At 38.8% G+C, this 16356-nt stretch overlaps 1 protein-coding gene across 1 annotated transcript in view; it reads left to right on the forward strand.

The window, feature by feature from the left end:
• The window catches only part of cep78 (centrosomal protein 78), a 26076-nt gene continuing 9720 nt past the window's right edge, over positions 1–16356 (forward strand). Inside the window, exons 1-15 of the mRNA XM_042488413.2 lie at positions 1–159; positions 1445–1713; positions 1888–2063; positions 2364–2436; positions 2520–2623; positions 2810–2984; positions 3117–3230; positions 3539–3603; positions 3709–3811; positions 4680–4797; positions 5034–5076; positions 5190–5336; positions 5431–5508; positions 5852–6033; positions 15814–15976. Of these exons, the coding sequence (XP_042344347.1) occupies positions 1452–1713; positions 1888–2063; positions 2364–2436; positions 2520–2623; positions 2810–2984; positions 3117–3230; positions 3539–3603; positions 3709–3811; positions 4680–4797; positions 5034–5076; positions 5190–5336; positions 5431–5508; positions 5852–6033; positions 15814–15976 (1803 nt within the window). The 5' untranslated portion in view covers positions 1–159; positions 1445–1451. The remainder of the gene's footprint in view (positions 160–1444; positions 1714–1887; positions 2064–2363; positions 2437–2519; positions 2624–2809; positions 2985–3116; positions 3231–3538; positions 3604–3708; positions 3812–4679; positions 4798–5033; positions 5077–5189; positions 5337–5430; positions 5509–5851; positions 6034–15813; positions 15977–16356) is intronic.

Raw genomic sequence — 16356 nt, forward strand, 5'->3', positions numbered from 1 at the left:
AGGAAGACATGTGGGCGAGGTTTTACTGACACAACAGCGCCACTTTTGAGCGCCGATCACACCAACAACAATAACACACGGCAGAAGTTATCCAAAAGTGGTCAAGGAATACCGAGAGAGCGGTGCTATAACTACACAGTCCACAGCTTTGCTAGCAAGGTATATAATATTGTTTTAATCGATTAAATGTTATTTAACAACGCATGAAAGTACAGCTAAAATCATGACCGTTAGCAGAGTCGCTCCGCCACCAACGGTTGCTAGGAGCTTAGCTTGCTAACGCCTCTGAACTCACTACACTGTAGCTACGTGCCAATTTATTTTGTAACGCTTGTACGAGTTTACTAGATCATCTTTCAGCCTTTATGTTACTTTAAATGTTTAACTCAGACTTCTAGTTGTTACACTTAAATCTGTGAGCTGTTATCTTGAACGTGTAGGTCAGCCAGGGAGGAAAGGCTGACAAGTTGGTAGTGACAGGAGAGGTCTTGGCTTTACAGACAGAGCTATTGAAATACGTCTCCCTATTTATCCTCATCCTTTTAGGTAACAACAAACAGATTCAATAGGGTTTTTAAGGTGCAATGATTCTTATACATTGTCTTAACTGCAATAATTTATGTAATAATTCAACTGCAGAAATCTTACAATTATTCAAATGTGCAATATTCTGTGTATTCTTGAATGTAGGCTATATTTAACATTGCACATATTGTATATATTCTTATCTTTCTTCTTACTCATGTATATGTATGTTGTAGCATCATACACAAATTTTATATTTCTAACTTAACATACTAGTACTTATACTTATACATTACATTGTAGCACCAGGCACATAGTTTTATATTTGTAACACACTCAGAACATTATACATATTTACAAGTTTAAAGGCTTTAAATGTAAAAAATGCCAAAGTCACATACTAACATAAAAAACAGCTGATTGAGGCAGTGGTAGACCAGCAGCTCCTGTGTTTAGCGATGTTAAATCACTGTTAATCTTTATGGTATCTGTCTTTAACAAAAGCAGTGAAAGGCTTCCTGTTGAAAATCACCTGAAAGATGATTTAGGTTAGGTTTGTTTTACGTGGGACTTTCTTTAGGAGGGAAAAATATGTTTTATTGCTGACCCCGTCCACGGCAGTAGATCGCTTAGCTTCTGTGTCCACACCTGTATTAGCTTCTCCAAAGAGGGGGAGTGCTGACTGAATTTTCTATTGTAAGTAATACACCGACTATAAATAAGTGGCTCATACAACCCCACTTAAGAAATTCTGAGCCATGCCTTTTGAATTTTATGTTTTTTAAAACCTTTATTTTAGGATTTTCAACATAGAACAAGCACTCAGTACATCACTTAAACATCTCATCCACAAAATTCTTTACAAATAGAAAAAAAAGTGCTTGGACTCCAACATTAACAACAACATTTTTTTTCCCAGGTCAAAGATGGTTCAAGACAGTGCTCACATCCGGCGGCGGGGTGCCCAGGACTTTATGGCATATTATGACTTTGCCTGTGCCAGACAGGAATCAGTCCCTCTTCCCGCTGTTAAGATGAACCTTGACAAAGGGATGCTGGACTTTAACGGAGACCGGGTCAAACTCACAGACTGGCAGCCCATTCTCAACTCTATCTGCATCAATAAACACCTGCACCACATTGCAATAAGTAGCACATACCAAGCTAGCCTGGCCTCCGGAGACGCAGGTAAGGCAGAAAATAAACCTGGTTCATCAAGTTAAAATTAAAATGTTTACACAAAAATGTATACCCTCTTAATTGCCAATGTTATTGAAACGTGTGCACCATGACTTAAATTAGGAAGTTGAATGACTTACCAACTTTGCACATCAACATTGATCATATCACCACCAATTTCAGATAGAAGGTACTTTAGATCTAGCTTCAGGAAGAAGATCCCAGCCATTCGCTCTAAGGACATGACATTTAAGTTGTGCAAGGCCCTGAGAGAGTGTCTGACTGTCTCTCCCAACCTCAAGACTCTGCAGCTTAATGGCCTTCCACTGAGAGAAAGGGACCTCATCACCTTAACAAAGGTAGGATTAGACTCTATTACTGGGTTTTTATTTAAGATTACTTTTTTTGTGGGGGATCACAATCATAATGTCATTTGTATTTATTCCCTTCTTTCACTCTGAGCTGTGAGTGCTGAGAGATAATCGGGTTTACTGTATGAATACTATCATCTTGGAGGAGGAAAACATAACTTTTAGGTGTATGGGATATAAAACCTGGGTGAAGATTAATTCAAGCAGATGATCTCTTGAAACAGGAAATTAGGTAAAACATAAAAATATCTTGTTTTTGTTTTTTAATTATTTTATTTTTTATTCCAGGGTTTTGCAAAAAGTGTTTCCTTGGAAAACCTGTCTCTGGCTAACTGTCCAATCTCTGATGAGGGCTTAGAGGGTATGTATTATTTCCTTGTATTGTTCAGAAAACCTTCAGAGTGAGCGTCTCATCTGTGTAACTTCCTTTTTCTTATGTTTTAGTCATCTGCCAAAGTGTTAAATACTCTACAAGCATCAGGACGGTAGATTTTACAGGATGCAATCTCACCTGGAGAGGGGCAGAGCATATGGCAAGCATCATCAAGGTACAATATGTCATTGTTAAAACTTTAACTGCCACTGCCAGACTATTTCCTGTGTAATGGACTATTTTTTAAATTAATTAAATTATTAAGTTAAATTATTGAGTTATTGTGCGCCCACTCCTTACTTTTAAAATGACTAGTGTTAAAAAAAATACATATTTGTATAAGACTGCATTTTTTTCTCAGCATCAGGGAATGCAGCGGCATGGTACGGCATGGGCAGAGTCTCTGAGATATCGGCAGCCACAGTTTGAGGGAATGGGAGGTCTCCGCCGTGTCACCCTGAACTGTAACACTTTGATAGGGGACAGGGGTGCTGCTGCTCTTGCACAAGAACTGGCAGAGGACCTCTGGGTTAAAGGTTAGTAAGTGTGTGTGAGTTTGTGAGAAATACGATAAGACACACAGAAATTCTTTTTTTTTTCCCCCATTTTCAATTTTGTAGGAATTTTACTGCATTTTTTAAAATTCAGTTTTGTGTTTTGTTGAACAGCTGTGGATCTGCAGAGGTGCGGTCTATCCAATGAAGGAGCACGTCGTTTGTTGGAAACCTTGAAAACTAATTCTGCTCTTTGTGTACTGGATATACGTAGTAACCCTTTAGTTGGTAAGAAAGAACCTCAACAAAATCAAAAAAAATTTAATGAGCCTTTTTTTCGAACTGCATACAACTTTGGTCTATATAAATTATTGGTATGGTGTTTGTTCCACTTAGCACGTTAGTATTGCAGGTGTGGTAAACACTGCAGCCTCTAGGTGCAGCTAGTGCACTGTTAGATTTTTACTGAGCTGTGTCCAAATTGCATACTCATTTAACCAAGTTTTGAGCATTTAGTGTTTTTATACCAGAAAAAAAACATACATTTTTGGATATTATTTTTCTTGGGTGAATGTTTTTTTGTTTTTGATTTGCAGACAAGGTACTAATTAAAACAATACTAGAGAAAGTTCTGATGAATGCTGAAGGACAGTCACCAGAGGTGAGTGTCTAAAGATAAAATCATCTCAAGTCTTAGCGAGTGAGTGGTGTTTTTGTAGGCTTCAGTCACCAAATTGTCTTGTGTCTTCCTGATGTTGTCCTGCAGTACTGCTGGATCAAGCCTGCAACCTCAGAGCCACAGAGAGCAGCTGGTCCAAAGAGGCGAGCACTTCCCAGTGCAATCAGAGGAAAAACTACATTTAGGATAGGTATATGCATACATTTTTCTTGTTTATCACAATGCTTTATTAAATATAGTCACATAATCAGTCTGTAAAAAATATTGGATCATTTCTATGTAATTATCATTGGAAAAGGGTTTAGTGCCCAAAGAATATTTTCCCATAATGACCTAAACTGTCTAAGTTACTAGCATCAAACAGTTTCAGGTGTTCAGATATCACACTGCAATTTATGCATTTAGATATGGTAAAAAGACAAATCTGATGGTCTCCAACCTGTGCAACTATGCACTATCTTGTCACAATGTTGGATTTTTTGAAGACTGTTTGAGATAGCATCTAATATCTCACACTCATATTGTGTCTTTCTGACTTCTCACCTTTTGGCTTTTAAGTCATCTGGAGACATGGTAAGAACTTTATCCTGTCCTGGTTTTGTTGCTCCAGACAACTCTGCTGACTAGTGCAAAAAAAAGATATATATGGTTAATATGAAATAAAAGTATGTTAAAAATATTTTTAACAACAAGTCTACGTTTATTTGTGACAAAATCTGTACCACGTTTACTACTTTTAAATACTTTTGTTTTGGATTCCCTGTAGTAAATATCAAAAGCAAAACATGAAGAGTGCCATGCTGTATCATAACTAAAAAGTAACTATAATTATTTTCATCTGGACTCTTCAGCCTTTATTTGCTTTTGCTTGTGATATTCAGAACCTTCTTTTTTAGATTTAGAGAACCTTATTGATCCACACAATATATCCTTCCTCACCACCAGAGTCTGTGTCTCTGTGATTAAAACAGAGCCCAATAGTCCAGAAAAAAACCCGTAGCTTAAAGCTTTTTGTTCCAGCATTTGTAGTTCTTTACATGCCTCTCTTTCTATTGCAGCCTCTAGTAAAGGAACATCTCCTGCAGGACGGAGTTCAGGTGTTTCTCACACACAGAAACCCTATTCCCGCTCCTGTCGTGTGCCTTGGCGTGCTGCTGCACGAGCTGGACGTCAGAGGTGAGGAGATGTTTGCAAACTAATTTACTTTTAGTTGGAAAAAAGACACTGTTCAATTTGATACATTTAAGACATCCTTTTATTGTAAAACATTGACAGAAGAACCATTGCACTGTTTTGTAAGTTTTTTTGTCACACAATTACACCTCCTTTAATCGGAAAGCATTCACCGGGTATTGCTGTGATGCCACTCGGTGAATCAAAGACTAATATTATGTTGGATGCCTTTGTTGCAGAGGAATGCCTCCTGGAGTTTGTGTGATAGATCAAAGTTTCCAGGTGAGTTGTTTTTGTTTATGTACAGTGTATTAATGTAAAAATGACTAAACATTTGAAATGGACCAGACAGCTGTGAAAAATAACCATCTGTGGAAATACATGGTTTTTATCAGGGTGCAGCGACTGTGAAAGTTACTGTGGAGTCAGATTCAGATGAAGAGGAGGAGGAAGAGGAAGAAGTGGTGGTAGAAGTGGAGCAGAGACCGTCTTCTTTTAGTCTCCAAGACAGAATCACTCAACGGCAGTTTAAACATATGCAGGTTAGTCACATCTTTATTTTTTCTGACAGGACAAAGGAAAAGTTTACATGGAGAATGATGTCCATTTGCGTGTGTTCTTCTGCATGTCCTGCAGATGGAGCTAAAAGAGTGTCGTTTGAGGCTCGCTGAGGAGCGCAGAGCCAGACTGAAAGCTGAGTCAAGGCTCACGGAGGTAATAATAATCTCAATAATACTGACATATGACAAACATAGCCTAATATGATCTTTATTTCACCCTTACGCGAAATATGTCGAGGGTCAGTCTGACTGAAGATGTTTTGGATAATTATGGTCAATAAACTTCAGAATGAAGTGTTTATTGTTCCGTCTAAAACTGTGAGAAAGTTCCTTTAAAGGAAAGTAAAATGGGTTACTTCGCCCAATTTTGTCTGAACAGTTTAAAGGCTCTAAATTGCAGTAGTGTTTTATGTGCAAAAAATGGTTTGGTCATTAAACAAACAAGAGACTGGCTTCAGGCCACCCTTTCATTCTATTGTTTTCTTATTTCTTCTCAGTTTGAGTTGGAGAATGCCCGTCTTCGTGACACCAACCTCTCCCTGTCAGAGGCGCTTGCAGCTGCCGGCTCTGCATCAGCACCACCTGCCCTTGGTGCTCTTGAAGATGAGGCAGTGCTGGAGAGCATTGAGAGCTCATTCACCAAATTCCATGCTTTCCTGGATCTGCTCAAGGACGCAGGGTGGGTATTGCTTCAACTTCCCAGAACAACATTAGTCTTTCCAACTGGACTGTGTCCATTTGGCTCTAGATCTAGATGATTTAAGGAAAGTCTTTATTTAGCCATGCAACTTTCAGTTTCATTATGCATCACTGGTCATTCAGTCCTTAGGTCATACATTTGGACCATGTTGTTATTTCCCGCCCAGTGATCCACACCCTGGGTCAAACTAGAGTTTCGCTCTGACAGAATCCCTTTGGGAAGTTGTTCAGATGTAATTTAACTATTAGTCATTCTCCTTGTCACATTTTTCTTTTATCAGAGATTGTTTTCAGTGTATTTGTAGGGCCACTATAACAATCATTATTATCAGTCAATCCAATCATTATTCATTGTTAATTGCTTAGAGCGCTTAACCTTTGGCTTGCCTTAAAGTTAATTTAAAGTAATATGATTTTTGTTTCTTTTCAAAATATCACAAAGATTGTCAGGTTGACTCCCAGTAGCTCTTCCTAAATACCCAATATAAAACCACAGGCAGCTGTTTAAAGTAAATAAGTACTAGACAAGCCATGTAAGCACTATCTGCCCTGCAGAAAAGAAACAAAGTCAAGGTAAATGACAGATGAGTTCTGGTGGGAATGACATACTAAACCTTTCTGTCATACAGGATAGCATGGTATATGGGTATGGGAAGGCACAGCTTTTGCGAATTAATAGAGATGAAAGGAGCATCTTTTCATGTGACTGAGGGTAAGATGGTAAAGGGCCAGGTTACTTCTTATAAATCGACCTTTTCCTGTAGATGTGTGTTTCTGTTTCATTCTGAGGTGGCGCAGGTCTGTTTGTTATGTTGCTGTCAGCTTTCTGTATTTGGAAACATGGAAACCTCAAACACGTATGCATAACCTGCCCAGCCTGAGATATGGTTTGATTGTTTCCTTGATTTTTAAGGGCCATTCAAGGATGCTGAGTTGTTGTGAAAGTAGGACAACTTACAGGTGGGGACCAGAATCTGACCAATATTGTCTTACTTTGCTGTCATCTTTGTCGCCTGCATTTACTTTGCATCAACAGTGTACAGCTACATTTACTGGGGGTCCAGCATTGATTAAACGCTCGATAGTTGCTCTGCTTTTGGGACATAAACATTTATAAGGTACTAGAATACAGAGTTATGCCGTAAAAATTTTTGACCAACATTCAAAAAATCCTGAGTGTATTCCATCTCCAATCAGATTTTTTTTAACATTCAAGAAGCAGCAAATATTTATAGCTATATTATTTTAAATGATTGCATGGTTGACTCACTGTAGCTCTCCCTGAGCTTCCAATATAAATCTAAAGGCAGTTGTGTAAAGTAAATGAGCTCAAACACGTATGCATTACCTGCCCAGCATGAAATACTGTAAAGTGAAGGTAAATTATGAATGAGGGATAAACATCTTGAAAGAGACCTAAATATGTTTATGCCTCTGTCATGTCACAACTGTGACCAGAGGCAGTTTGTTTTCAAGATATCTGTCCTTCTGTCCCATTCTCGTGAATGCAGTATCTCAAAAATACCTTGAGGAAAGTGTCATGTCATCTACATGCAGCTCAGTTGTTGTGATGCATCTTTCGCTGTGCAGAGGATTGTGGGTCAGAATCACCAGAAATGCATGCTGGTTTGCACACTGCAAAATGTGACTGGATTCAGCGTTGCATCTTAGTATTTTTAGCATACTGCATTTGACATACTATTAATTAGGAAAGACGTACTCAACCTTTCTGTCATACTAGATAGCATGGTAATATGGGTATGGGAAGGACCTGCTTTTGGGGATTCATAGAGATGAAAGGAGCATCTTTTCATGTGACTGAGGGTAAGATGGTAAAGGGCTTGGCTACTTCTTATAAATCGACCTTTTACTGTAGATGTGTGTTTCTGTTTCATTCTGAGGTGGCGCGGGTCTGTTTGTTATGTTGCTGTCAGCTTTCTGTATTTGGAAGCCTGGAAACCTCAAACACGTATGCATAACCTGCCCAGCATGAAAAATGGTAAAGTGAAAGTAGATGAGGGATAAACATCTTGAAAGACACCCAAATGTGTTTATGCCTCTGTCATGTCACAACTGTGACCAGAGGCAGTTTGTTTTCAAGATATCTGTCCTTCTGTCCCATTCTCGTGAATGCAGTATTAAAAAAATACTTTGAGGAAAGTTTCTTCAAATTTGGCACAAACTGCTCCTGTACTAAAGGATGAACTCCTAAGATTTTGTTGGTCAAAGTTCAAAGCCACTGTGACCTAACAAAACACATTTTTGAACATGACTCAAAAATCCGTACTTAAATTATGACATTTTACACAAACGTCTAGCAAGATAAAATGATGTCAGTTTCTATCCAAAAGATCAAAGATGGACTTCACTGTGACATTACGATGTTCTGCAAAAACAGATACTGAACAGGTGACACTAATCTTGGGTGTCCAGCTGAAGACTGGGGTGGGGAATTTAGATCTACTTTGCTGCTGAGTAAAAGGTGTGTGAAGCATCCATATTATAGAATATGTGGCTTCTTTGCAGCAGCGTCCAGAATTGAAGCATTGTCTGCTGTCTTGGCTACATATGAGTCTGGACAAACATGGATGTAAACTGCAACTTAACGGGTTGATGGAGACATACAAGTAGGAGACAGTAATCCTTTTTTTTTTTTCAGGAGTTGATGGTCCAAACCAGAGCTACAAGACAAGCGATTAGTGGACTTTTTAAAAATGGACAATTTGCACAACTCCAGTGGGATACTCATGTTGCTCGGTGTCTGCTAGTTTTCTGAGTTGGCGAACATGTCAGCCATAAACCAACAACACTGACTATTAAGGCTTTGCTGCAAAACCAAAAAAATAATATTCATGTTTTAAGCTTCTCGGTAAATCAGCTGATCATTTTAGTTCTGTCCTATGGAGCAGCAGCAGATGTATTTTGTAATACTCTTTCCAAACTACAAGCGCTGAGAATGCAGAAAGATACTTAAACAATTTCTATTTCTGCTATTAGTATCATTCGACTGGTCATCGGTCACTTGAAAGCTCTGTCATGTATCATTGTGGAGTCTTCTGTCAGCTGTCAGTGAGCTGACAAGCTGTCATCTACATGCAGCTCAGTTGATGTGATGCATCTTTCGCTGTGCAGAGGATTGTGGGTCAGAATCACCAGAAACGCATGCTGGTTTGCACACTGCAAAATGTGACTGGATTCAGTGGGACATCTTGGTATATTTAGCATACTGCATTTGGCATACTATTGATTAGGAAAGATGTACTAAACCTTTCTGTCATACCAGATAGCATGGTAATATGGGTATGGGAAGGAGGATTGTGGATTGTGGATTAATAGAGATGAAAGGAGCATCTTCTCATATGACTGAGGGTAAGATGGTAAAGGGCTGGGCTACTTCTTATAATTTGACCTTTTACTGTGGATGTGTGTTGGATTTCTGTTTCATTCTGAGGTGCCACAGGTCTGTTTGTTATGTTGCTGTCAGCTTTCTGTATTTGGAAACCTGGTACTGACCCTAGTTCAAAGAGAGTTTCATGCTGACAGGACGAGTTTCACTGTGACATAACCACCAGCTGATTTATCTGAACCTTTTATTTTGTCCTTATCTACTAAAATCCTTATCTACTTTTGATGTTAATTTATTTCTTTGATTGTTTCCTTGAGTGATTTTTAAGGGCCATTCAAGGATGCTGAGTTGTTGTGAAAGTAGGACAACTTACAGGTGGGGACCAGAATCTGACCAATATTGTCTTACTTTGCTGTCATCTTTGTCGCCTGCATTTACTTTGCATCAACAGTGTACAGCTACATTTACTGGGGGTCCAGCATTGATTAAACGCTCGATAGTTGCTCTGCTTTTGGGACATAAACATTTATAAGGTACTAGAATACAGAGTTATGCCGTAAAAATTTTTGACCAACATTCAAAAAATCCTGAGTGTATTCCATCTCCAATCAGATTTTTTTTAACATTCAAGAAGCATCAAATATTTATAGCTATATTATTTTAAATGATTGCATGGTTGACTCACTGTAGCTCTCCCTGAGCTTCCAATATAGATGTAAAGGCAGTTGTGTAAAATAAATGAGCTCAAACACGTATGCATTACCTGCCCAGCATGAAATACTGTAAAGTGAAGGTAAATTATGAATGAGGGATAAACATCTTGAAAGAGACCCAAATATGTTTATGCCTCTGTCATGTCACAACTGTGACCAGAGGCAGTTTGTTTTCAAGATATCTGTCCTTCTGTCCCATTCTCGTGAATGCAGTATCTCAAAAATACCTTGAGGAAAGTGTCATGTCATCTACATGCAGCTCAGTTGATGTGATGCATCTTTCGCTGTGCAGAGGATTGTGGGTCAGAATCACCAGAAACGCATGCTGGTTTGCACACTGCAAAATGTGACTGGATGCAGCGGGACATCTTAGTATTTTTAGCATACTGCATTTGACATACTATTAATTAGGAAAGACATAATAAACCTTTCTGTCATACTAGATAGCATGGTAATATGGGTATGGGAAGGACCTGCTTTTGGGGATTCATAGAGATGAAAGGAGCATCTTTTCATGTGACTGAGGGTAAGATGGTAAAGGGCTTGGCTACTTCTTATAAATTGACCTTTTACTGTAGATGTGTGTTTCTGTTTCATTCTGAGGTGGCGCAGGTCTGTTTGTTATGTTGCTGTCAGCTTTATGTATTTGGAAGCCTGGAAACCTCAAACACGTATGCATAACCTGCCCAGCATGAAAAATGGTAAAGTGAAAGTAGATGAGGGATAAACATCTTGAAAGACACCCAAATGTGTTTATGCCTCTGTCATGTCACAACTGTGACCAGAGGCAGTTTGTTTTCAAGATATCTGTCCTTCTGTCCCATTCTCGTGAATGCAGTATTTAAAAAATACTTTGAGGAAAGTTTCTTCAAATTTGGCACAAACTGCTCCTGTACTAAAGGATGAACTCTTAAGATTTTGTTGGTCAAAGTTCAAAGCCACTGTGACCTAACAAAACACATTTTTGAACATGACTCAAAAATCCGTACTTAAATTATGACATTTTACACAAACGTCTAGCAAGATAAAATGATGTCAGTTTCTATCCAAAAGATCAAAGATGGACTTCACTGTGACATTACGATGTTCTGCAAAAACAGATACTGAACAGGTGACACTAATCTTGGGTGTCCAGCTGAAGACTGGGGTGGGGAATTTAGATCTACTTTGCTGCTGAGTAAAAGGTGTGTGAGGCATCCATATTATAGAATATGTGGCTTCTTTGCAGCAGCGTCCAGAATTGAAGCATTGTCTGCTGTCTTGGCTACATATGAGTCTGGACAAACATGGATGTAAACTGCAACTTAACGGGTTGATGGAGACATACAAGTAGGAGACAGTAATCCTTTTTTTTTTTTCAGGAGTTGATGGTCCAAACCAGAGCTACAAGACAAGCGATTAGTGGACTTTTTAAAAATGGACAATTTGCACAACTCCAGTGGGATACTCATGTTGCTCGGTGTCTTCTAGTTTTCTGAGTTGGCAAACATGTCAGCCATAAACCAACAACACTGACTATTAAGGCTTTGCTGCAAAACCAAAAAAATAATATTCATGTTTTAAGCTTCTCGGTAAATCAGCTGATCATTTTAGTTCTGTCTTTGATGGAGCAGCAGCAGATGTATTTTGTAATACTCTTTCCAAACTACAAGCGCTGAGGATACAGAAAGATACTTAAACAATTCCTATTTCTGCTATTAGTATCATTCGACTGGTCATCGGTCACTTGAAAGCTCCGTCATGTATCATTGTGGAGTCTTCTGTCAGCTGTCAGTGAGCTGACAAGCTGTCATCTACATGCAGCTCAGTTGATGTGATGCATCTTTCGCTGTGCAGAGGATTGTGGGTCAGAATCACCAGAAACGCATGCTGGTTTGCACACTGCAAAATGTGACTGGATTCAGTGGGACATCTTGGTATATTTAGCATACTGCATTTGGCATACTATTGATTAGGAAAGACGTACTAAACCTTTCTGTCATACCAGATAGCATGGTAATATGGGTATGGGAAGGAGGATTGTGGATTAATAGAGATGAAAGGAGCATCTTCTCATATGACTGAGGGTAAGATGGTAAAGGGCTGGGCTACTTCTTATAATTTGACCTTTTACTGTGGATGTGTGTTGGATTTCTGTTTCATTCTGAGGTGCCACAGGTCTGTTTGTTATGTTGCTGTCAGCTTTCTGTATTTGGAAACCTGGTACTGACCCTAGTTCAAAGAGAGTTTCATGCTGACAGGACGAGTTTCACTGTGACATAACCACCAGCTGATTTATCTGAACCTTTTATTTTGTCCTTATCTACTAAAATCCTTATCTACTTTTGATGTTAATTTATTTATTTGATTGTTTCCTTGAGTGATTTTTAAGGGCCATTCAAGGATGCTGAGTTGTTGTGAAAGTAGGACAACTTACAGGTGGGGACCAGAATCTGACCAATATTGTCTTACTTTGCTGTCATCTTTGTCGCCTGCATTTACTTTGCATCAACAGTGTACAGCTACATTTACTGGGGGTCCAGCATTGATTAAACGCTCGATAGTTGCTCTGCTTTTGGGACATAAACATTTATAAGGTACTAGAATACAGAGTTATGCCGTAAAAATTTTTGACCAACATTCAAAAAATCCTGAGTGTATTCCATCTCCAATCAGATTTTTTTTAACATTCAAGAAGCAGCAAATATTTATAGCTATATTATTTTAAATGATTGCATGGTTGACTCACTGTAGCTCTCCCTGAGCTTCCAATATAAATCTAAAGGCAGTTGTGTAAAATAAATGAGCTCAAACACGTATGCATTACCTGCCCAGCATGAAATACTGTAAAGTGAAGGTAAATGATGAATGAGGGATAAACATCTTGAAAGAGACCCAAATATGTTTATGCCTCTGTCATGTCACAACTGTGATCAGAGGCAGTTTGTTTTCAAGATATCTGTCCTTCTGTCCCATTCTCGTGAATGCAGTATCTCAAAAATACCTTGAGGAAAGTGTCATGTCATCTACATGCAGCTCAGTTGTTGTGATGCATCTTTCGCTGTGCAGAGGATTGTGGGTCAGAATCACCAGAAACGCATGCTGGTTTGCACACTGCAAAATGTGACTAGATTCAGCGGGACATCTTAGTATTTTTAGCATACTGCATTTGACATACTATTAATTAGGAAAGACATAATAAACCTTTCTGTCATACTAGATAGCATGGTAATATGGGTATGGGAAGGACCTGCTTTTGGGGATTCATAGAGATGAAAGGAGCATCTTCTCATGTGACTGAGGGTAAGATGGTAAAGGGCTTGGCTACTTCTTATAATTTGACCTTTTACTGTAGATGTGTGTTTCTGTTTCATTCTGAGGTGGCGCGGGTCTGTTTGTTATGTTGCTGTCAGCTTTATGTATTTGGAAGCCTGGAAACCTCAAACACGTATGCATAACCTGCCCAGCATGAAAAATGGTAAAGTGAAAGTAGATGAGGGATAAACATCTTGAAAGACACCCAAATGTGTTTATGCCTCTGTCATGTCACAACTGTGACCAGAGGCAGTTTGTTTTCAAGATATCTGTCCTTCTGTCCCATTCTCGTGAATGCAGTATTTAAAAAATACTTTGAGGAAAGTTTCTTCAAATTTGGCACAAACTGCTCCTGTACTAAAGGATGAACTCCTAAGATTTTGTTGGTCAAAGTTCAAAGCCACTGTGACCTAACAAAACACATTTTTGAACATGACTCAAAAATCCGTACTTAAATTATGACATTTTACACAAACGTCTAGCAAGATAAAATGATGTCAGTTTCTATCCAAAAGATCAAAGATGGACTTCACTGTGACATTACGATGTTCTGCAAAAACAGATACTGAACAGGTGACACTAATCTTGGGTGTCCAGCTGAAGACTGGGGTGGGGAATTTAGATCTACTTTGCTGCTGAGTAAAAGGTGTGTGAAGCATCCATATTATAGAATATGTGGCTTCTTTGCAGCAGCGTCCAGAATTGAAGCATTGTCTGCTGTCTTGGCTACATATGAGTCTGGACAAACATGGATGTAAACTGCAACTTAACGGGTTGATGGAGACATACAAGTAGGAGACAGTAATCCTTTTTTTTTTTTCAGGAGTTGATGGCCCAAACCAGAGCTACAAGACAAGCGATTAGTGGACTTTTTAAAAATGGACAATTTGCACAACTCCAGTGGGATACTCATGTTGCTCGGTGTCTGCTAGTTTTCTGAGTTGGCGAACATGTCAGCCATAAACCAACAACACTGACTATTAAGGCTTTGCTGCAAAACCAAAAAAATAATATTCATGTTTTAAGCTTCTCGGTAAATCAGCTGATCATTTTAGTTCTGTCTTTGATGGAGCAGCAGCAGATGTATTTTGTAATACTCTTTCCAAACTACAAGCGCTGAGGATACAGAAAGATACTTAAACAATTCCTATTTCTGCTATTAGTGTCATTCGACTGGTCATCGGTCACTTGAAAGCTCCGTCATGTATCATTGTGGAGTCTTCTGTCAGCTGTCAGTGAGCTGACAAGCTGTCATCTACATGCAGCTCAGTTGATGTGATGCATCTTTCGCTGTGCAGAGGATTGTGGGTCAGAATCACCAGAAACGCATGCTGGTTTGCACACTGCAAAATGTGACTGGATTCAGCGTTGCATCTTAGTATTTTTAGCATACTGCATTTGACATACTATTAATTAGGAAAGACGTACTCAACCTTTCTGTCATACTAGATAGCATGGTAATATGGGTATGGGAAGGACCTGCTTTTGGGGATTCATAGAGATGAAAGGAGCATCTTCTCATGTGACTGAGGGTAAGATGGTAGAGGGCTTGGCTACTTCTTATAAATCGACCTTTTCCGTTTCGTTCTGAGATGCCTTAAAATAACACAGATCACTTTGTTCTGGTCCTGTTAGCTTCCTGTGTTTGGACATACTGATAAACTACTATTAAAGGAGGCTGAGCTGTTTTGAAACCAGGGCCTTAAGTACAGGGAATGGGTAGGGCACAGAATCTTTCCGGTACTTGAATATTTCTATATATGTATATATCTTTACCGCAATCTTTGTTCCTTGCTTTCACTTTGCATCCGCAGTGTGGCAACTTCTCCTGACTTCTTCTTCTTCTTCTGACAGCTTTTTGTTGCATTAACTAAAAAAAACCCAAAACTAACAGCAGTTCCTTTTTGGGGGCTTTAAAAAAATGACCTTTTATTTTGACCTATTTGTTCCTCATGTTCCCCATCATTTTATCCAGAGAGCAAAACCAAACCAGTATACTTGCAGTCTTGCCCTTTACTCTTGAGCCCCTCAATCTCCACTGTTACCTTGTTGTGGCTACCTTTTAAAAACATGTTAAAGAATGAGGGTCCACACAACAAAAGATGCTTATGTTCGTAAAATATTACTTTATATACAGTATGAGAAAGCCATATGGGCAAAGACGCTTGTTGCTGTGGATGCCCATCAGAGCATGATCACATCTTCAAGTAGTTAATGTAATGGATGTAGCACCTCAGTGTCATTTTATTTACATGTGCTGTGGAAAACTGTCATCCAGTATGTAAGGTAGCATTTATCTCCTTTTACCAATTTCATATCTCAGATTATTTTGGCATGCACTTGAGTAGAAATGAAATCCATGTGCCCTTTACTTAAACTGTGATTGATTTTATCTCTTTTTTTGAAGTCTTGGTCAGCTTGCTTCTTTGGCTGGAATTGACAAGTCAGATTTCCACCCTCCTGGAAGACCTCAGCTCTCCTCTACAGTAGGACCGTATTTGTATTGTGCGGCATCACTGACTGGAGGGGATTATCGAGATGTTCGGGCAAAGACTGATGCTTCATCTTTGGTAAGCTTATGCACAGCAATGTTTGGGAAATGTTTGCCAAAAGCAAGTGCCATGTGATTGCATTATACTTCCAGTTTTTTATTTGCATTTAGTTTGTAGTCTATAGTTTTAAGACCACAGATTGATACATTGCAAGTAGTGAAGTTTGGTTAAATGGGGAATTGTTTTGCAGCACCACAAATGGTGGTCTATGGTCTACAAGATTATATTGATATCAGAACTATTGATTTATGGATGTAAATTAATTCTGAATATTTGAAAGACTTTTAATAGTCATTCAGTATCGATAAATCGGTGTCAGCTGTACTCTCTTGCTCTCTCTTACTGTTAATGTTTACTGCAGTCACTCTGTTGTTTTCTGCTATCAACCAAGAAAAGAC

This window comes from Plectropomus leopardus, chromosome 4 (genome assembly GCF_026936395.1).
Source record: "Plectropomus leopardus strain MGB_pleo_1.0 chromosome 4, ASM2693639v1, whole genome shotgun sequence".
Lineage (NCBI taxonomy): Eukaryota > Metazoa > Chordata > Actinopteri > Perciformes > Serranidae > Plectropomus > Plectropomus leopardus.